This window comes from Leucoraja erinacea, chromosome 3, assembly GCF_028641065.1.
Source record: "Leucoraja erinacea ecotype New England chromosome 3, Leri_hhj_1, whole genome shotgun sequence".
NCBI lineage: Eukaryota > Metazoa > Chordata > Chondrichthyes > Rajiformes > Rajidae > Leucoraja > Leucoraja erinaceus.
This window is the reverse complement of record NC_073379.1, coordinates 12,343,907-12,367,152: the sequence shown is the minus strand read 5'-3', so window position 1 is coordinate 12,367,152 and position 23,246 is coordinate 12,343,907. Positions and strand designations below refer to the sequence as shown.

General features: G+C 50.7%; 1 protein-coding gene across 1 annotated transcript in view; it reads right to left on the bottom strand.

Annotated features, from left to right (window-relative positions):
- Positions 1–1,547: 1,547 nt before the first annotated feature.
- The window catches only part of tmem8b (transmembrane protein 8B), a 71,109-nt gene continuing 49,410 nt past the window's right edge, over positions 1,548–23,246 (bottom strand). The window contains exons 6-13 of the mRNA XM_055632111.1: positions 16,122–16,507; positions 13,591–13,687; positions 12,068–12,191; positions 10,296–10,438; positions 9,490–9,668; positions 7,574–7,720; positions 4,843–4,959; positions 1,548–2,782 (exon numbers count right to left, since the gene is read on the bottom strand). Of these exons, the coding sequence (XP_055488086.1) occupies positions 2,420–2,782; positions 4,843–4,959; positions 7,574–7,720; positions 9,490–9,668; positions 10,296–10,438; positions 12,068–12,191; positions 13,591–13,687; positions 16,122–16,507 (1,556 nt within the window). The 3' untranslated portion in view covers positions 1,548–2,419. The remainder of the gene's footprint in view (positions 2,783–4,842; positions 4,960–7,573; positions 7,721–9,489; positions 9,669–10,295; positions 10,439–12,067; positions 12,192–13,590; positions 13,688–16,121; positions 16,508–23,246) is intronic.

The following is a 23,246-nucleotide window of genomic DNA, read 5'->3' as shown; positions in this document are numbered from 1 at the left end:
CCATGGAGAGATGCCTTTGTTCAGCTTTGAATGTCAACAGTATTGAGCCATAGGGAGAGGTTGGGCAGGATAGGACTTTATTCCTTGGAGCGCAGGAGGATGAGGGATGATCTACTAGAAGCTTTGAGAACATGAGGGGAATAGATCGAGTAGATTCACAGTCTTTTACCCAGAGTGGGGGAAATCAAGAACCAGCGGGCCTGCATCTAAACCTTTCTTATCCAAATGTATTTTAAATGTTGTTCTAGTACCTGCCTCAACTACCACCTCTGGCAGCTTTGTTCCATACACCTGTGAGAAAAGGTTGTCTCTCAGGTTCCTTTTAAATCTTTCTCCCCTCACATTAAACCCGTGTCCTCTGGTTTTTGGTTCCTACGGGAGCGTGCATTTACCCGGTCTACTCTTTAAACATGCCACTCTCGTATCTGCCTCCACCACACAGTCACACCCACCACCACCCCTGGCAACACGTTCCACACACCCACCACTGGGGGGGTAGTGCTAGTGTATGGGGTGGTCGCTTGTCAGTGTGGACTCGGTGGGCCAAAGAGCCCTGCTGCATCTCTAAAGTTTAGTTTAGTTTTGTTTAGAGATACGGCGCGGAAGCAGGCCCTTCGTCCCACCGGGTCCGTGCCGACCAGCGATCCCCGAACATTAACACCCACTAGGGACATTTCCCAAGCCAATTAACCTACAAACCTGCACGTCTTTGGAGCGTGGGAAAACCCACGCAGGTCACGAGGAGAACGTACAAACTCCGTACAGACAGCACCGGTAGTCGGTGTCGAAACCGGGTCTCCGGCGCTGCGTTCGCTGTAAGGCAGCAACTCTACCGCTGCTACCACCGTGAAGTAAAGTGAAACTGAACGGAATTCCAGGACATTAGTGAGCTAGCATCTCATCCATGCTGACCAACAGTTCAGTTTTAGTTTAGTTTAGAGATACAGCGCAGCAACAGGCCCTTCGGCCTCCGAGTCCACGCCGACCAGCGATCCCCGCACACTAGCATTATCCTACACATGACGGACAATTCATAATTCTTACCCAAGCCAATTAACCAACAAACACACGTTTCTGGAGTGTTCGGAGGACCGGAGCAACCCCTGGTGTTCTCACACGACCACGGGGAGACGTACCAACTCTGTACAGACAGCACCCGCATCAGGATCGAACCCGAGTCCCTGACGCTGTGCAGCAGCAACTCTACCGCTGCTCCACCGTGCCTCCCTTCCTGAACTTCGTGAGCTAGTTTCCGCGAGATAGTGTTGTTACACATTATAAAACATTAACTTTGTCTCTCTCCCTCTCTCTTTCGCCACCTGACCACCTGAGTGTTCTCAACACACTACACGTTTTTATTTCAGATTAGCAGCATCTGCGGATATTTTTGCCACGCAATTGTGGGTTAATACAGATGGCTGGACATTTAAAAGGAAGTCTGGCGATTGTTCTCAAATAAAAAAACCCAATCAATTCAAAGAACTCCGTCTTCTGCTTTGTATTTTCAGCACACTGCTTTCTTGACGACGACATTCCCCCCCCCCCCCCCCCCCCACCGCATCTCAAAGTGTCCTGGTCTCAGCACCCCTGGCTGGGGGTGGAGGGTGGGGGGGTGAGCTGGAAGACAAGAGGTGCCAACTGTGATGGGGTGGGCGCAACCGCGGCAGTTTTCCCCTTCAGCCTCCAACGTTACAGAAAAAACAATCAATCCAGGCATCATCCTGGTAAACCTCCTCTGCACCCTCTCCAAAACCTCCACATCCTTCCTGTAATGGGGGCGACCAGAACTGCACACAATACTACAAAGTCCTACAGAGCTGCATCGTGACTTCCTGCATCTTACACTCAATACCACGGCCGATGCAGGCAAGCAAACCCACCACCTTCTTTACCGCTCTATTCCCTTGTGTTCCCAAGGTCATAAGTTATAGGAGCAGAATTAGGCCATTCGGTACCATCAGGTCTGCTCCGCTATTCAATCATGGCTCATCTGTCTTTCCCTCTCAACCCCATTCTCCTGCCTTCTCCCTGTAACCTCTGATGCTGATCAAGAATATGCCAGTCTTCGCCTTAAAAAACATCCATTGATCTGGCCTCCACAGCCGTCTGTGGCCACTTTCATGGAGTTATGGACTTGGACCCCCCCAAGTTCCATGTCAACATCAACGCTGGTGAAGGTCTTGGCTTTGACTGTGTTCTTCCACCTTACGTTTGACGTCGCCAAGTCGAACGCCTGGATGAATCCACGGAAGGTTGTGTGAGGGCAATGAGTTGTCCGTGGTCACGGGTTGAGAGGCGGCCTGGGCTTGTGTTATTTACAGAGTGCCCGCTCCTCTCCCTTCTCCCCGCTCCTCTCCCCCTCCTCCTCCTCCTCCCGCGGGTCCGCCTGAGGAAATGGCCTCTCCCGGCCGCGGAGACATCAGCTGCTGCAGACGCTGTTGACCGACACCAGTCCCGGGTCGACCAGACCCATCTCCTCATGCTCGTTGATGCACAGCCGGTAGCCGCAGCTCCTCTTCTTCGGCAGCGGCACGGCCCCGGCGGCTCTCGGCGCCCCCACTCCCCCGCGCTGGGACCCGGTGCTGGGGGGCAGCAGGAAGCCCACGCTGCCCGCGATCAGCATGTGCCAGATGCTGTGGATGTAGAAGTAGTTGCCCTCCGTCTCCACGAAGGCGTAGAGCGCCACAGCCGAGGTGGCGATGACCGTGCCCGGGAACAGGTAGAAGACCCAGCGCTTCCAGGTGGGCGGGTAACAGTGGCGTCTACTGATCGCCCTCACCGTCTGCAAGAGAGTTCGTCACAACATCACTCACAGCACTGGAATTAGGCCATTCAGCCCATCAGGTTTACCACCATTCAATCACACAGTCTTAGAGTCTTATGCCACTGTCCCACTTGGGAAATCTGAACGGAAACCTCTGGAGACTTTGCGCCCCACCCAAGGTTTCCGCGCGGTTCCCGGGGGTTGCAGGTGGTTGCCGGAGGTTGCAGATAGTGGAAGCAGGTAGGGAGACGATGAAAACCTCCGGGAACCGCACGGAAACCTTGGGTGGGGCGCAAAGTCTCCAGAGGTTTCCGTTCAGCTTTCCTAAGTGGGACAGGGGCATTAGACTCAAAGAGTCGAAGAGACACAGAGGCACAGAGACATAGAGGCACAGAGACACAGAGACACACAGTCACAGAGACACACAGTCACAGTCACAGAGACACAGTCACAGAAACACAGTCACAGAGACACAGAGACACAGAGACACAGTCACAGAGACACAGAGACACAGACACAGTCACAGTTTTGGTCTCCAAATCTGAGGAAGGACATTATTGCCATAGAGGGAGTGCAGAGACACGGTTCACCAGACTGATTCCTGGGATGTCAGGACTGTCTTATGAAGAAAGACTGGATAGACTTGGTTTATACTCTCTAGAATTTAGAGAATTGAGAGGGGATCTTATAGAAACTTACAAAATTCTTAAGGGGTTGGACAGGCTAGAGCAGGAAAGATTGTTCCCGATGTTAGGGAAGTCCAGGACAAGGGGTCACAGCTTAAGGATAAGGGGGAAATCCTTTAAAACCGAGATGAGAAGAACATTTTTCACACAGAGAGTGGTGAATCTGTGGAACTCTCTGCCACAGAGGGTAGTTGAGGCCAGTTCATTGGCTATATTTAAGAGGGAGTTAGATGTGGCCCTTGTGGCCAAGGGGATCAGGGGGTATGGAGAGAAGGCAGGTACGGGATACTGAGTTGGATGATCAGCCATGATCATATTGAATGGCGGTGCAGGCTCGAAGGGCCGAATGGCCTACTCCTGCACCTAATTTCTATGTTTCTATGAGACACAGAGACACAGTCACAGGGACACAGAGTCACAGGGACACAGTCACAGTCATAGAGCCTTACATCATGGAGCCTTACAACAGGCCTTTCTGCCCAACAATGTCCCATCTACACTAGGCCCACCTGCCTCCATTTGGCCCATATCCATCTAAACCTGTCCAATCCACGTACCTGTCTAAATATTTCTTAAACATTGCAATAGCACCTGCCTCACAATCCTCCTCCGGCAGCTCGCTCCATACACCCACCACCCTTTGCGTGAAAAAGTTACCCCCCAGGTTCCTATTAAATCTTTCCCGCCTCACCTTCAACCTATCCCCTCTGGTTCTCGATTCCCCTACTCTGGGCATGAGACTCTGTGCGACTACCCGATCTATTCCTCTCATGAATCATGGCTGATCTATCTTTCCCTCTCAACCCCATTCTCCTGCCTTCTCCCTGACATCTGTACTAATTAAAGACCTGTACTATTCAAGGATCTGAAGAAGGGTCTCGGCCCTGAAAAGTCACCGATTCCTTTGCTCCATAGATGCTGCCTCAACCGCTGAGTTTCTCCAGCATTTTTGTCTGCCATGGATCTGTCAATCTTCACTTTAAAAATATCCTTCCTTCTTTTCGTTGCTTGTGACACCCTTACTCATCAAGAAACTATCAAGCTCCACTTTATACCTGCTGACCTGGCCTCCACAGCCTTCTGTGGCAACGAATTTGTAAGATTCACCACCCCCTGACTAAAGAGATTCCTCCTTGTCTCCATTCTAAAGGTGCACCATTTTATTCTGAGGCTGTGCCCTCTGGTCCTGTGTCGTCTGGTCCACTAATGGAATCATCCTCTCCACATCCACTCCATCCAGGCCGTTCACTATCCTGCCTGTTTCAATTAGGTCCCTACCTCATCCTTCTAACCTCCATCGAGTACAGGCCCAGAGCTCTCAAACGGTCATCGTATGTTAACTCACTCATCCCAGATCATCCTCGCAAACCCTGGCACGTACAGTCTCCTTACCCAAGCGATGGCCATGACTCCGAGAGCAAACAGGCTTGGTCCCAATAGATTCCACAATCCATGCCGGTCCAACTGCAGAGCCATCGACAGCAACATGGCGCCCAGCAGGTAGAGGATCTGCCAAAGGGCAAAGGTCAAGGGTCAGCAAGCACCAGGGTCAACTGATGTTCTTCAGTCTGATGAAAGGTCTCGACCCAAAACGTCACCTATTCCTTCTCTCCATAGAGGCTGCCTCACCCGCTGAGGTCCTCCGGCATTTTTGTCCACCTTCGATTTTTCCAGCATCTGCAGTTCTTTCTCAAACAACTGAAGTTTAGTCTAGTTTATTGTCACGTGCACCGAGGTACAGTGAAAAGCTTTCTTGTTGTGCGCTATCCAGTCAGTGGTGGGCAACACACGATTACAATCAAGCTGTCCACAGTGTACAGATACAGGACAAAGGGAACGATGTTTCGGATAGAGGAGAATAACGGGAATAACGTTTACTCCATGTGAAGTCCATGTGCATGACCATACATGAATGCAATTCAGTCATCCACTGTGTACAGATACAGGATAAAGGGAATAACGTTTAGTGCAAAACAAAGTTCAGTAAAGTCCAACTAAGAATAATCCGAGGGTCTCCAATGAACAAGAATATGTCAGTGAAAGATGGGCCGTGCTGTTGGTGCTTTGTGGACAGTGGGCATGGTGCCAGGACCCAGGTCATCCAGTGAGTGGACAGCGGGTATCGGTGCCAGGACCCAGGTCATCCAGTGAGTGGACAGTGGGTATCGGTGCCAGGACCCAGGTCATCCAGGCAGCCAGGCTTTCACTACACCTTCCATCAGCTGATCGGCAAACCCGGGCTCTAGCTAACAGAACGCTCTTGATTACATGTGATTAAAAGGAACTGCAGATGCTGGTTTATGCAAAGCAAGGCACAAAGTAACACTGCAAGTCTACGGGCCTCTTTTTTACACAGAGGATGGTGGGTGCCTGGAACGCGCTGCCAGGGGTGGTGGTGGAGGCAGATATGATAGTGGTGTTTACGAGACTTTTAGACAGACACGTGGACATTGTGGGCCAAAGGGCCTGTTCCTGCGCTGTACTGTTCTGTGCTCTATGTTCTAAGAAGGTTCTCGACCCCTAACGCCGTCTGTCCATTCCCTCCAATGATGCTGCCTGACCTACTGAGTTTAGTTTAGTTTACAGCGCGGAGCCAGGCCGTTCAGCCCACCGAGTCCGCACCGACCAGCGATCCCGCACGTTAACACTATCCTACACCCACTAGGAACAATTTTACATTTATACCAAGCCGATTAACCTACAAGCCTGCACGCCTGTGGAGTTCCTCCAGCACTTTGTGATTTGCTCAAGGTTCCGGCATCTGCAGTTCCTTGTGTCTGCAGTCAGTCTGACTATGGCTTGTTAACTTAGGGATTAATATTGATCTGAGACAGCAGAGGGAGCTCCCTACGTAGACACCTGTATGAAGGAGTCCATTCAAAGAGCAGTCAATGTCACCCCAAGGCCTGGAGAGTGGGTATTCATGTGATCATGACTTTATATCAGAGACGGGAATTATGAGACGGGGAGAATTCACATTATTATATCATTGATCTGTTGGTTTGCCGTACTGGGTACGGAGGGATAAGGACCACGTGCAAGCAAAGGAGATTAGTTTACGTTTAGTTTATAGGGCGAAACAGGCCCTTCGGCCCACTGGGTCCGCGCCGGCCAGCGATCCCCGCACTATCCTACACCCACTAGGGACATTTTTTTTTTAACATTTACCAAGCCAATTAACCTACAAACCTGTACGTCTTTGTAGTGTGGGAGGAAACTGAAGATCTCGAAGAAAAACCCACGCAGGTCACGGGGAGAACGTACAAACTCCGTACAGGCAGCACCCGTAGTCCGGATCGAATCCGTTGTCTCCGGCGCTGCATTTGCTGTAAGGCAGCAACTCTACCGCTGTGCCACCGTAACCGCCCTGCATGCTCCAGGGACAATTTACAATGATACCAAGCCAATTAACCTGCAAACCTGTACGTCTTTGGAGTGTGGAAGGAAACCGGAGCACCCGGAGACAACCCACACAGGTCACAGGGAGAACGTACAAACTCCATACTGTCACTTGCGAGCAAAGCCACAAGGCAAATTTCTTGTATGTAGACATACTTGGCTAATAAAATGTATTCCATTCAAAATTTATTCAATACAGACAGCACCCGTGGTCAGGATCGATCCTGGGTCTCTGGCACTCTAAGGCAGTAGCTCGACCCGCTGTGCCACTGTGCCGCCCCCAACTTGGCATCATGTTCGCCATAGACATTGTGGCCAAATGGCCTGTTCTTAAACATAGAGCAGTACTGATCATCAAAGATAGACACAGAGTCCTGGAGTAACTCAGCGGGTCAGGCAGCATCTCTGGAGAACATGGATAGGTGGCGTTTCAGCTCGGAACCTCCCGAGGGTGTGTGTGTGGTGTGTGTGTGTGTGTGTGTGTGTGTGTGTGTGTGTGTGTGTGTGTGTGTGTGTGTGTGTTGTGTGTGTGTGTGTGTGTGTGTACGTGCGTGTGTGTGTGTGTGTGTGTGTACGTGCGTGTGTGTGTGTGCATGCGTGTGTACATGTGTGTGCTTGCGTGTGTACATGTGCGTGTGTGCGTGTGCGTGCGTGTGTGGGTGTGTACATGTGCGTGCGTACATGCGCGTGCGTGTGCGTGTGCGTGTGCGTGACCAACACTGACCTGCTTGAGCACGGGCTGGAGCCGGGCCATGGCGATGACGGTGACCCAGACGGACATGAGGGAGCCGAGGAAGTCACAGAACTGCAACACATCATAGTCCATGATACAGAACACCACGATGCCCGGCTGGTCACAGGCGTGGTAGAACTGTGGGGGACAGTGTCACACAGAGGTCACACACAGGGTCACACACAGTGTCGCACACAGGGTCACACACAGAGTCACACACAGGGTCACACACAGAGTCACACACAGCATCACACACAGCGTCACACACAGCATCACACACAGAGTCACACACAGGGTCACACACAGAGTCACACACAGCGTCACACACAGCATCACACACAGAGTCACACACAGAGTCACACACAGGGTCACACACAGAGTCACACACAGCGTCACACACAGCATCACACACACAGCATCACACACACAGCAACACACACAGAGTCACACACAGGGCCACTAGCGATGTGTTTGTGTGTGTGTTCCACTCTGACAGACGCTGTTCCTGTTGCCGGTTTTTCAACTTGACAGTCACCGGCAGTCCGCTGAAAAATTCCCTAAGTGGGACAGGCCCATAACCAAAGATCCTATCGCGGAGCAAGATAGACCACTCCTGCTAAATGCAATAGGCTGATGTGTAGTACGCAACAGAGCGGAACGTGGGCCTTTTTTCCATCCATTTCAGTAACCCGACCCGACCTGATTCGCAGTGTCATCAACGTTGCGGGGGAACAGTTTGTGTTAATAAATTTAAATTCTGAAAATGAGAAGATTTTTACCAAATAACTTTTATTTTTACGAGGATGTTTCCGTAACCGCCTTCCGTCTCCGCACTAGTATCTTTGCTCCGCTACGGGATCTTTGGTGCGGAGACGGAAGCCGCTTACGGAAATGGGGCCGAAAATTACCCATGAATCTGCCCATGACCGTACTATGTCTTTTTCGTCGAGTGGACTATCTTGCTCGCCATAGGATCTTTGCCCATAACTCACTCAGGCAGAAACAGATACACACAGTTGCAAATAAAGACATATTCTCACATATGCACACCCGCACACTCTCACACATGGGTCAAAGGTTAGGGTCGCGGATAGGGTTGTGATTGAGTAATCGGAGAGGATTGGGTTAAGGAGGAATGAGGGGTGTACATAATGGGGTGCGGCGGGGGTGGGGTGGGGGGGTGGGGAGGGCAAAGGAGTGAGGCTCAGTGGCAAAGGGTTCAAAGGGTCAAGTGAGGGATGAAGGGTTGAGGAGATGAAAGGTCAAGTGGAGGACATCAGCTATATTTAAGAGGGAGTTAGATGTGGCCCTTGTGGCTAAAGGGGATCAGGGGGTATGGAGAGAAGGCAGGTACGGGATACTGAGTTGGATGATCAGCCATGATCACATTGAATGGCGGTGCTGGCTCGAAGGGCCGAATGGCCTACTCCTGCACCTATTGTCTATTTTCTATGTGTATGTTTCTATGTGAGACGGAACAAAGGTCAACTTTGAGGGATAACGGATCGGGAATGTGATCAAAGGTCTTTTGAGGGATCAAAGGTTGGGAATGAGAGATCAAAGATCAAGTGGGAGGGACTAATGGTTGAGGAAAGATCAAAGGTCAAATGGAAAAGGTCAAGAAGTGAGATCAAAATTCAAGTGAAAGGCAATAAAATTTGACAACGATGAGAATCCAAAGGGATCAAAGGTTGAGGATGAGAGTTCAAAGGTCAAGGTTGAGGGAACGAGGGTTGAGGGTGAGAGTCCAAAGGCCAGGATTGAGGGATCAAGGGTTGACGATGAGAGTTCAGAGGTCAAGCTGGAGACGAAGGGTCAGGAGGAGCTACAGGTCAAGGGGTCCAGGGAAGGAGAGGAAGGCAGACCCGGTCCGGTGCGAGGTGGGTTTCCGAGGGTTGTCCACTGACCGTGGAGAAGAACATGGTGAAGATGTAGACGGAGGCCTCCAGCAGGTAGTTGCCGCGGATGGCGATGGCGACGGGCGGCACGAACATCAGGTTGCTGAGGCACAGCAGCAGGGTGGAGAGGAGCTGGAAGCTGTAGGAGTACGCCTCCATGTTGTCCGTGCAGCCCCACCCGTCCCATCCTGAAACACAGGCTGGCCGTCAGCGCAGGAGCAGGCTCTTCGGCCCATCTCACCCCTGCAAGCCCACCGGGAGAACTCCCCAATTAGAGTCAATACACAGCGTGGAAACAGGCTCTTCGGCCCATCTCACCCCTGCAAGCCCACCGGGAGAACTCCCCAATCAGAGTCAATAGTCACACAGCATGGAAAAAGACTCTTCGGCCCATCTCACCCCTGCTAGCTCTCCGGGAGAACTCCCCAATTAGAGTCAATAGTCACAGGGTGTAAACAGGCCCTTCACACCCATCATAGCTCTCCAGGAGAACTCTGCAGTTAGAGTCATAGAGTCACACGGCATGGAAACAGGCACTTCGGCCCTTCTCACCCCTGCTAGCTCTTCAGGAGAACTCTACAATTAGAGCTATAGAATGATATGGCACGGAAATAGGCTCTTTAGCCCCTCCTGGTTGTGCTAGCTCTACAAGAATGCCTTTCAATTAGGTCTTAGCCACTTTCCCCCCACCCCCCCCCCCCCCCCCTCCCCCCTTGCTCACTCACTCCCACCCTCCACAGAAGACCCTTTCCCTCATCCCCACCCCCCCGAAACAGAAGGTCCTTTCTTTCCCTGATTCCCCCCTCAGCCCGTACCTGCTTTACACTCGCAGGCAGCATAGAGGTAGTTGTTGGTGCGCAGCAGCTTGCACTGGCCGTAGGTGCCGCACTCGTTGATGCAGGGCGTGGTGAACATCCGCAGGTAAACCTCCGCCGTCACGTTGCTGCACTCCTCAAACCTGCCGGGGCCAACACGGGGACGTCAGCCGCTGCACTCTCCCCTCCCCCATGCGGTCATGTGACCATCCCACCCATGTGACCATCCCACCCATGTGACCATCGCCCTCTGGGTGAGCGTTACACCATGTGACCATCACCCACCATGTGACCATCACCCACCATGTGACCACAACACCGTGACCATCACCCCATGTGACCATCATGAGTCCAGCAGCCACCACTCGTCCCACGTGGCCACCACGCACCGATGTGACCATCACGTGGCCACCACCCACCAAGTGAGCACCACCGGTCACATGACTGCCGCCCATCATGTGACCACCGCCGGCCATCCCACAATGGGATACCCGAGAGCTGTGCAGAATCAGGCTCAGACTCATTGCAATTTACAAGGAGATTCACAAAACTGTCATGAAACGAGACAAAATAACGGTCTCGACATCATCAACTCGCTAAATTTCAATAAACTTTGCGACCCCTTATCGTCCTTATATTCACATATCATCTTTTACCCAAGGACGACAAGGGAATGGAAAATGTTACCACCCAACACACGCGCTGCTCCCGATGTTAAGTCATTTAAAAACAGGATTGAGCAACTAGATCTCCTCAACTTGGTCAAAAAGGCCCATTTCAAAATGTAATCACTACTCTACTCACTCCGACCTGCGCCAGATAACCACTGATGAGGTGTTTGCGCAATAATCAACCAGAACCAGAACAAGGAGAGGACATCTCCCTGGGGTGGGGGGGAGACTAGGGGTGCCAACTTTCTCACTGCCAACTAATGGACAAAAGGTCAAAATAAGGGACAAATTCCCGAGGGCAATTCGTTGACCGACTCGGCCGTGGCTGGGTGAATGATGAGTTGTCCCGGGTGCTGGACTGCACACAAAGCCCAGCCGGCGGGCCAGCTGAGAGTTTTGGCCCGGCACCCCATCCAACTCATGAACCGATGATCGGCCATGAGAAGGAGGGGCGGTGGTGTCGGCGGTAAGCGAAGGTCCGAAGGTCGGACAGCTGGCCGGGCTGCTGACCGACGGGGCCACGGGCGAGGCGCTGCTGCTGCTGCTGCTGCACTCCATGGGCTGCACTACGTCGGGACGGGTGAGGCGGGGCCGGACGTTGCGCTCCGACCCGACAGTCCCCTCGACCCGAGTTGTAGCGGTCAAATACGGGACAAGGGCGGTCCCGTACGGGACAAACCAATTTAGCCCAAAATACGGGATGTCCCGGCTAATACGGGACAGTTGGCAACCCTTGGTGGAGATGACAACAACCCAGGAGCGAGCGCCTGGCGAGAGCGTGGGGGTGCCGGGAGGGAGGACAGTTGGTCAGACTCCATCAAGGGGACAATTAGCGGGGGGTGGGAGGTGGCTGGGAGTTGGAGTCAGGTGATCCCCGCCGCACAAGCTCACCTCGCCAATCCCATGGACCCCGGCGACCCAGAACCAAAGCACAGCCGGCGGTGGAAACCCGACACACACACTTCCCCACCACTCAAAAAAAGTCACCACCAATTTCCATCCTGCACTCAAATTCAGGTGGAAACCGCCACAAACACCCAGCCGGTCAAGCAGCATCTGCAGAGGGAGGTGAAGAGTCATCGTCGTTTGGCAGCAGCTTACCCATGGCCAACAGCACAGAGGGTACGGAGACTGATGTACCAGGTTCCGGTCTGGGGGTAGGGTATGTGCAACCTGGTGATGTTTGAGCTGGCGTTGACCAGCAAAGCAAATCCTGCCGACCTTTCTGGAAGGGAAGTGGAGAGGTAAGTTTAGTTTCGTTTATAGATAACAGACAACAAACAATAGACAATAAACAATAGGTGCAGGAGTAGGCCATTCGGCCCTTTCGAGCCAGCACCGCCATTCAATGGGATTATGGCTGATCATCCACAATCAGTACCCTGTTCCTGCCTTCTCCCCATATCCCCTGACTCCACTATCTTCAAGAGCTCTGTCTAGCTCTCCCTAGAAAGTATACAGAGAACCTGCCTTCTCCCACTGGGAGGACAACTAAATAAAAAAATTGCTGTAATGCTGAGGCTCTATAAGGCGCTGGTCAGACCGCATTTGGAGTATTGTGAGCAGTTTTGGACCCCTTATCTGAGGAAGGATGTGGTGGCCCTGGAGAGGGTCCAGAGGAGGTTTACAAGAATGATCCCAGGAATGAGTGGGTTAATGTATAATAAGCGTTTGATGGCACTGGGCCTGCACTCGCTGGAGTTTAGAAGAATGAGGGGGGACCTCATTGAAACCTTCCGAATACGGAAAAGCCTGGATAGAGTGGATGTAGAGAGGATGGTTCCACTAGTGGCAGAGCGTAGGACCAAACAGCACAGCCTCAGAAAGAAAGGACATTCCTTTAGAAAGGAGATGAGGAGGAATTTCTTTAGTCAGAGGGTGGTGAATCTGCAGCATTCATTGCCTGAGGACAGCATAGTTGGAGTTGCTGTCTCATAACGCCAGAGTACGAAGCTCTCTGTGTGGAGTTTGTACGTTCTCCCTGTGACTGCGTGGGTTTTCTCCGGGTGCTCCGGTTTCCTCCCACACCCCAACGACGTACATGTCTGAAGCTCAATTGGCATTTTGAAAATTGTAAATTGTCCCTAGCGTGTAGGATAGTGTTAGTATGCGGGGATCACTACGGCCTCGGTGGGCCGAAGGGCTTATGTCTGCGCTGTATCTCTGAACTAAACTAAAAGATGGCCATGAAGGCCAAGTCATTGGGTATTTATGGCGGAGATTGACAGATTCTTGATTAGTATGGGTGTCAAAGGCTACGGGGTGAAGGGAAGAGAATGGGGTTGAGAGGGAAATAAAGATCTGCCTTGATTGAATGGTGGATTCTGCTCCGATAACCTATACACTTGTGGCAAGCAGAGAGAAGGCCAACGATGGGAGCTGAGACCGTGCATCGGGAAACAAAGCTTCTTGTACCTAAGGATGTTGCTCCAGATCTTCTCAACTGCCTCAGATGGGGGCTATTAAGGAGGGGGGGGGGCAATAAATGTGAGTGTTTCCAATGTTACCACCACCCCGTTAGTCAACTAGATTGTTTTCTCTGGAACATGGGAGGTTGAGGAGAACCCTGATGAAGGTGTGACCCCGTGCGGGGTGTAGAGACCTCCGTCCCCGCTCCCCGTTACCTGATTTACAGCTGGTTGACGTGTTATTGGAAGAGGTCATGGGCACGCCATGGTTCAGGCAGCCGACCACAGTTGCGTTCTCCCCCTTCAACGACGTCTGTGGAGGAAAGACAAGGACTAAACATCCGATTAACCACCGAGGAGATATTCTACGTAGGAAAGAACTGCAAATGCTGGTTTAAATCGAAGGTAGAAGCAAAATGCTGGAGTAATTCAGCGGGCCAGGCAGCATCTCTGGAGAGAAGGAATGGGCGACGTTGAGGATCGAGATCTTTCTTCAGACTTCAGTCAACCTGAAACGTCACCCGTTCCTTCTCTCCGGAGATGCTGCCTCGCCCGCTGAGTTACCCCAGCATTTTGTGTCTACTGAGGAGATATTCTATGTTGAAGCTATGCTTGAAAACTTCAAATTTCTGAGAGTCAACATCACCGTCAACATCTCCTGGACCACCCATATTGAAGCAACAACCAAGAAAGGCTTAGGAAGTTCGGCATATCCCCAACTACTCTCACCAACTTCTACAGATGCGCCGTAGAAAGCATTTTATCGGGATGCATCACAGCTTGGGTTTGGGAACAGCTCCATCCAAGACCACAAGAAATTGCAGCAAATTGTGGACGCAGCCCAGACCATCACACAGACCAACCTCCCTTCCATTGACTCCATTTATACCTCACGCTGCCTCGGCAAGGACAGCAGCATCATCAAGGACCAGTCGCACCCCGGTCACTCCCTCTTCTCCCCTCTCCCATCAGGAAAAAATATATAGAAGTGTGAAAACGCACACCTCCAGATTCAGGGACAGTTTCTTCCCAGCTGTTATCAGGCAACTGAATCATCCTACCACAACCAGAGAGAAGTCCTGAACTACTGCCTACACTCGGGGTATCCTTGATTGGACTTTGTGGGCTTGTCCTTGCACTAAGCGTTATTCCCTTATCATGTATCTGTACACTGTAAATGGCTCGATTGTAATCATGTATTGTCTTTCCGCTGACTGGACCGCGCGCAACAAAGGCTTTTCACTGTACCTCGGTACACGTGATGATAAACTAAACTGAACTGATGTACTGTCGCATGGCGAGCATGCAAACTCCACACAGGCAGCACCCGAGGTCGGGATCGAACCCGAGTCTCTGGTGCCATGGGGAAGCGGAACTACCTGCTGCACTATTAGAGTCACCAATGGGAGCAGAGATTGCCAAGTCAAAATACATCTCGTTCCCGGGTTATATAGAGCCGTACAGCACGGAAACAAGGCCCTTTGGCCCAACTTCCCCATGCTGACCAACCTGCCCCATCTATGCTGCTCCCCCTCTGCCTGCATTTGGCCCATATCCCTCTGAACCTTTCCTATCCTTGTACCTGTCCAAACATTTTTTTAAACGGTAGTGCCTGCCTCAACCACTTCCTCCAGCAGCTGATTCCATACACCCACCACTCTTTGGGTAGTAAATGTTAAAATTATGAAATCACCTTAAACCTGTGTGCTCTGGTTCTTGATTCCCCTACTCTGGGTGAAAGACTGTGCGTTTATCTGAACTATTCCTCTGGTGGTCTTATACACCTGTTTAAGATCGCCCTTCATCCTCCTGCACTCCAAGGAATAAAGTTCTAGACTGTCCCAACCTCTCCCTATAACTCAGGCCCTGGAGTCCTGGCAACATCCTTGTAAATTTAATCCTTGTAAATTTTCTCTGCAAATGTTTTTTTAACAATAGTGTACCTGCCTCAACTACCTCCTCCGGCAGCTCATTCCATACACCCACCACCCATTGTGTAAAAATGATTTCTTTCTGTAAAAATCATTGCATTAAAACTGATGTTCTCTCGCTCCCTCCAGCAAGGTCACAAGGTTTTTATTTATTTATTTATTTATTTATTTATTTATTTATTTGTTATCAAAAAGTGTATTCAATTATTAAAAATAATATTTACAATAAAAATAAAACAGAAAATAACCCACCACCATAATGCAAGACAAACAAGTATACTAAATAAACTGTTATACAACTATGTCACAATCCTTGTCAAGGATACATTCCACCCCCACGGTGCCCAGCGGTCCCGGAAATCCCCCAGATTGCCCGTGGACAGGGCGTAGTCCCTCTCTAACACCACCCGGGCACGGACGTAACCCCGGAAAAGGGGCGGGCAGCCGGCTCGGGCAGAGCCCTCCACGGCCTGGCACCGTGACTCGCGGATGGCCAGCTTGGCCAGGCCCAGGAGCAACCCAACCAGGACATCTTCAGCCCTACCCTCTCCCCTACGCACAGGGTGTCCAAAGATGAGGATGGTGGGTGTGAAATGCAGCCAGAAGACAAGGAGCAGCCCCTTTAGATATTAGAACAGGGACTGCAACCTCACACACTCCATGTACACGTGGTACACAGACTCTTCCAGCCCGCAACAGTGGCAGGCGGCTGGCGGCTGGCGAGTCTGCATGAGGGCCAGGTTGCAGGGGACACCTCGGTGCAGGACCCACCACCGCATGGTGACAGGGTAGGGGGAACATGCGGCCGCTGCTCACCGTGTTGAGTTTGAGCTCCATGTTGAGGACTCCTCCACTGTCGAGCACGGGCATGAGGTTGATGGCAAACACGGCCTGTCCGCTGGGCGGCACCGAGATGTTGGGGCCGAAGAAGATGTAGAAATGGACGGAGAAGGTGTCCAGCTCGTTCCGCAGCGTGGGGCGCACGGGCCAGCACCGCTCCCCAGCCGCGCCCTCGCCCTCGCCCTCGCCCCCACCCCCCGCCCCGCCCAGCCCCGACACGTTGAGCTGCCGGGGCGAGAGGCCGACCACGGGCAGCGCCTCCAGGATGGACGGGCTCCCGGGGGCCCCGAACGACTGGGGCATGTTCAGCGCCGGAGTGATCTCGGCCTCGACACTTCCGGAAGAGGCCGGCTTGGAACATTCTGGAAGGAAGCGAAAAACATCTCGTTAGGACGGGAGGTGGAGACGCAATATTCGCTACACACAATTTAGCGGGGGCTGATCAGCCATATTGAATGGCGGGGCTGGCTCGATAGGCCGAATGGCCTAATGCTGCACCAATTTTCTACATTTCTATGTTTCTAACCTCCCCTTTCACTGGTGCTCCTGTCTCCATCTAAGATCGGGTCATAGATCATAGAACATAGATCATAAATTAAAGAGCCTGGAGCCGTTATCAGGCAACTGAACCATCCCACCACATCCAGAGAGCAGTGTTGAACTACTATCTACCTCTTTGATGTCCCTCGCACTATCCTTGATCACACTTTGCTGGCTTCGCCTTGCACTAAATGGATTGACTGTAATCATATATAGTCTTTCTGCTGACTGGTTAGACAATAGACAATAGGCAATAAGTGCAGGAGGAGGCCATTTGGCCCTTCGAGCCAGCATCGCCATTCAACGTGATCATGGCTGATCATCCCCAATCAGTACCCCCTTCCTGACCTCACACATATCCCCCGACTCCGCTATTTTTAAGAGTCCTATCTAGCTCTCTCTTGAAAGCATCCAGAGAACCTGCCTCCACCGCCCTCTGAGGCAGAGAATTCCACAGACTCACCACTCTCTGTGAGAAAAAGTGTTTCCTCGTCTCCGTTCTTAATGGCTTACTCCTTATTCTTAAACTGTGGCCCCTGGTTCTGGACCCCCCCCCCCCCCCCCTAACATCGGGAACATGTTTCCTGCCTCTAGCGTACCCAGGCCCTTAACAATCTTATATGTTTCAATGAGATGCCCTCTCATCCTTCTAAACTCCAGAGTGTACAAGCCCAGCTGCTCCATTCTCTCAGCATATGACAGTCCCGCCATCCCGGGAATTAACCATGTAAACCTACGCTGCACTCCCTCAATAGCAAGAATGCCCTTCCTCAAATTAGGGGACCAAAACTGCGCACAATACTCCAGGTGTGGTCTCACTAGGGCTCTGTACAACTAGCACGCAGTAATAAAGCTTTTCACTGTACCTCAGTACACGTGACAATAAACTTATTGTACATTCTCCCCGTGGGTTTTCTCCAAGGTCTTCGTTTTCCTCCCACACTCCAAAGGCGTACAGGATTGTAGGTTAATTGTCTTGGTGTGAGTGTAAATCGTCCCTAGTGGGTGTAGGATGGTGTTGGTGTGCGGGGATCGCTGGTCGGCGTGGACTCGGTGGGCCGAAGGACCTGTTTCCGCGCTGTATCTCAAAACTAAACTATAAAGAGAGGTTGTTGTGCAGATATTTGCTGCTGCTGCTCCCTACGCCACAACAGTACTTCACGCCATTGTGTAACTGTGCCCCAGGACTACGTCACTGATGGCTAAGTGCTCTGGGACGTCCCAAAGTGCTTTACAAGCACATCTCTCTCTCTGTCTTCTGTGCTGCTGCTCGAGAGATAAACATTGCGCTGGTCATCAGGGAGAACCTGCTGCTCTTTGAACATCGGAACGCCAGGATATCTCATCCACCGACGCATTCGACCAGCTGCCAGCACAACACATCTTATCACCAGCCATCACAGCCCGGGATGGAAACAGCTCCACCCAAGACGGCACAAAATCGCAGACTTGTGGACGCAGCCCGGACCATCACACAAACCAACCTCCCTTCCATTGACTCCATCTACTCCACAAGGCCAGCAGCATCATCAAGGACCAGTCTCACCCCGGTCACGCCCTCTTCTCCCCTCTCCCATCAGGCAAGAGGTACAAAAATCTCCCAGATACACACAAAAACAATGAGCCATTCTATATTTCCACGATCACCATCTGCTTTGATCCGTCGTTTTCACACCTTACCCTCCCATATCTGTGTGTCTCCATCTCCCCTGACTCTCAGCCTGAAGAAGGGACTCAACCCGCTCCTTATCTCCAGAGATGCTGCCTGTCCCCCTTCCTACAGATTTTATCCCAGCTGTTATCAGGTAACTGAATCATCCTATCACCAACGAGAGAGCGGTTCTGATCATTCATCTGCCTCATTGGAGACCCTCGGACTATCTTAAATCGGACTTTACTGGACTTTATCTTGCACTAAACATTATTCCATTTATCCTGTATCTGTGCACTGTGGACGGCTCGATTATAATCATGTGTCGTCTTTCTGATGGCTGGATAGCACGCTATGTACATATTCTACACTATATTCTGCATTCTGGTTTTTCTCTTTGTACTACCTGTTCTACTTATGTGTGGCTTAATTGCACTCATGTACAGTATGATTTGACTGGGCAGTACACACAGACTAACCTTTTCACTGCACCTCAGTTCACTGACAATAATAGCTGACTGGATAGCGCAGATAAAGAGCTTTTCACTGTACCTCGGTACACGTGGCAATTACAAACTAAACTACCCATTCCCACACTACTGACCGTACAGCAGCTTATATTTCGTTTGGGCAGCTTACACCCCAGTGGTATGATTATTGATTTCTCCCACTTCAAGAAACCCTTGCATTCCTTCTCCCTCCATCTGTGAAGAAAGCTAATGGAATGTTGGCCTTCATAACAAGAGGATTTCAGTATAGGTTCTTCCGCAGTTGTATAGGGCTCTGGTGAGACCACATCTGGAGTATTGTGTTCAGTTTTTGGTCTCCTAATTTGAGGAAGGACATCCTTGTGATTGAGGCAGTGCAGCGTAGGTTCACGAAATTGATCCCTGGGATGGCGGGACTGTCAGATTAGGAAAGATTGAAAAGACTAGGCTTGTATTCACTGGAGTTTAGAAGGATGAGGTGGGATCTTATAGAAACATACAAAATTATAAAAGGACTGGACAAGCTAGATGCAGGAAAAATGTTCCCAATGTTGGGCGAGTCCAGAACCAGGGGCCACAGTCTTAGAATAAAGGGGAGGCCATTTAAGACTGAGGTGAGAAAAAACTTTTTCACCCAGAGAGTTGTGAATTTGTGGAATTCCCTGCCAGTGGAGGCCAAATCACTGGATGGATTTAAGAGAGAGTTAGATAGAGCTCTAGGGGCTAGTGGAGTCAAGGGATATGGGGAGAAGGCAGGCACTGGTTATTGATTGGGGACGATCAGCCATGATCACAATGAATGGCGCTGCTGGCTCGAAGGGCCAAATGGCCTCCTCCAGCACCTATTTTCTATGTTTCTATGTCCCTCCCCCACCCAAATTTCTGTACTAGCTTCGAAGCCATCTTGTTGTGTCTCATTGTCTGTAACCTGTTTTCACCTAAACCACAGCTAACAATGGCCTGCTCCCTTTATCGTCGATATTATTTTGCATTTCTTTAATTCATTTGTTCTCACTGTCTATATCTCTCGTTTCCCTTTCCCCGACCCTCAGTCTGAAGAAGGCTCTCGACCCGAAACGTCACCTATTCTTTTTCTCCAATGAGGCTGGCCCAGTGAGTTACTCCAGCATTTTGTGTCTGTCTTCAAATTTAAAAAAAAACCTGGTTCACTGGAACCGCCAGTTTAACAGCTCGCATTGCCCCTCGCTTAGACAAAGAACAACGCACAAAGACTAACAACAAGAGAAGTCAGCCCTGGAGTGCTAGCTCCAGCTGGTACATAATTCATTCGCTGTGATTGCAATTTTATAATCACATTTGCATATTTTTTCCTGCAATATAAATATATTCAATTGAATTTGATCTGTGCATATTTACTCCTAACGGAGCCAGCTTGTCGTCGCTGTTTAGTAACTGTCTGCTTACACAATTTAGGAAGCTTCTCCATCCACCTATATCGGGATGGCACGGTGGCGCAGCAGTAGAGTTGCTGCTGTACAGCGCCGGAGACCCAGGTTTGATCCAGACTACGGGTCTGTATTCACTGGAATTTAGAAGGATGAGAGGGGATCTTAGAGAACCATATAAAATTCTTAAAGGATTGGACAGGCGAGATACAGGAAAAATGTTCCCGATGTTGGGGGAGTCCAGAACCAGGGGTATTAGTTCTAGAATAAGGGGTTGGTCATTTGGGACTGAGATGAGGAAAAACCTTTTCACTCAGAGAGTTGTGAATCTGTGGAATTCTCTGCCACAGAAGGCAGTGGCGGCCAATTCACTGGATGTTTTTAAGACAGAGTTAGATTTAGCTCTTCGGGCTAATGGAATTAAGGGATATGGGGAAAAAGCAGGAACGGGGTACTGATTTTGGATGATCATAAATGATCATATTGAATGGCGGTGCTGGCTCAAAGGGCAGAATGGCCTACTCCTGCATCTTTTTCCTATGTTTCTATGTTTCCACATTTCTATGCTGTCTGTACGGAGTATGTACGTTTTCCCCGTGACCTGTGTGGGCTTTCTCTGAGATCTTCAGTTTCCTCCCACACTCCAAAGATGTGAAGGTTTGTAGGCTAATTGGCTTGGTGTATGTCTAAAATTGTCCCTGGTGTGTGTAGGGTAGTGTTAATGTGCGGGGATCGCTGGTCAGGGTGGACTTGGTGGGCCGAAGGGCCTGTTTTCGTGCTGTATCTCCAAACTAAACTAAACCAATCTAATCAAGGACCATTCATTATTGAGAACTGTGCCGAGCATTCTCTGCGGCAGTTTCTCTAGAGCAGAGGAATATCTTCCCTTCTCCGTCAACTCATCCCTTCCCGAGCAAACGAGGTCAGAGAATATCGGCCTAAGTATCCCATGTCAAGGCAACAAGCTCTCCCATCAAGATGAAGGGGCTGGCTATCGACTTCAAGAAGCATAGTGGAGTACATGCCCCAGTCAGCATCAATGGTGCTGAAGTGGAAATGGTTGAGAGCTTCACGTTCCTTGGCCTTAATATCACCTACGATCTGTCTTGAGTGTAGTTTTAGTTCAGCTTATTATTGTCACGTGGACCAAGCTACGATCAAAGCTTTTCTGATGTGTTCTATCTAGTCAGTAGAAAGACGACACATGATTACAATCGAACCGTCCACAGACCACGGATACAGGATAAAGGGAATAACGTCTAGTGCAAGGTAAAAAACCGGGTCACCGGGAGGAAATTCACTTGGTCACAGGGAGAACGTGCAAACTCCACACGGACAGCACCTGAGGTCAGGATTGAACGCTGAGCCATCTGACTGAGAGGACCACTCATCGTAGGAGCCTGTCATCACTGTTTATGTTCACCGCTCACACAAGACAGGAAGGTTCCCCACCCACCTATATCGGGGCGGCACGGTGGCGCTGCAGTAGAATTGCTGCCTTAGAGCGCCAGAGACCCGGGTTTGATCCTGACTACAGGTGCTGTCTATGCTGAGCTGGTACGTTCTCCCTGTGACCTGCGTGGGTTTTCCCCGGGTGCTCCGGTTTCCTCCCACATCCCAAAGGTTGGTCGGCTAATTGACTTTGGTAAAGATTGTAAATTGTCTCTAGTGTGTAGCATAGTGCTAGTGTGCGGGGTGATCGCTGGTTGGCACGGACTTGGTGGGTCCAAGGGTCTGTTCCCTGCTCTATCTGTTATAGGAAATAAAGTATACTAAACTAAATATTCCTTCCCCTGACGTCGCCTGTTGTGTCTCTTCTCTCCTTATTTCACAGCTTTTTAGTTTCGTTTAGAGACACAGTGTGGAAACAGGCCCTTCGTCCCATTGAGTCCATGCCGACCATCGATCACCCGTTCACACCAATTCAATGTGATCCCACTTCTCATCCACACCCTACACACTAACTGCAGACTCCAGACCTGGGTTTGATCCTGACCTCGGGTGCTGTCTGTACGGAGTTTGTACGTTCTCTCTGTGACCGCGTGGGTTTCCTCCGGGTGCTCCGGTTTCCTCCCACATGCCAAAGACGTGCAGGTTTTGTAGGTTAAATGGCTTCTGTAAAATTACCCCGAGTGTGCAGAGAGCGGAACTAGTGTGAACGGGTGATCAACGGTTGGAGGTAGACACAAAATGCTGGAGTAACTCAGCGGGACAGGCGGCATCTCCGGCGAGAAGGAATGGGTGACGTTTCGGGTCGAGACCATTCTTCAGACAGGCTCGCTGATCGATGGTCAACGTGGATTTGATGGGCTGAAGGGCCTGATTCCATGCTGTATCTCTAAACTAAACTAATCACGGGAGGAATGGATAAGTTGAAGGCACAGAGACTTTTTAGAGAGTCATAAAGTCATGGAGTTATACAGCGTGGAAACAAGCCCTTTGGCCCAACTTGTCTACACCGACTAACATGCCCCATCTACACTAATCCCACTTGCTTGCGTTTGGCCCATATCCCTCTAAACCTGTCCTATCCATGTACCTGTATGAATGCTTCTTAAATGTTGCAATAGTCCCTGCCTCAACCACCTCCTCCAGCAGCTCATTCCATACACCCACCACCATTTGTGTGAAAAAGTTATCCCTTCAGGTTCCTATTAAATCTTTCCCCCCTCACCTTAAACCTATGTCCTCAGGTTCTCGATTTCCCCTACTCTGGGCAAGAAGCTGCGTGCGTCCACCCGATCTATTCCTCTCATGATTTTGTGCACCTCAGGGAAAGAAATATAGTGGGATAACACTGCAAGTAGATCAAAGGTTGGCATGGTCTTGATGGGCCGAAGGGCCTGTTTCCGTGCTGTATCTTTCAATCAATCAATCAATTGTGACAATCACCCCTTCACAAATCCCCACGCCGCCATCACATGTACATACTGGCACACGGATGCAAGAGTGCCCGTGCACACGCAAACACGCAAGCTGATGCAGACGCTGGTTTAAACACAAAAAACTGGAGTAA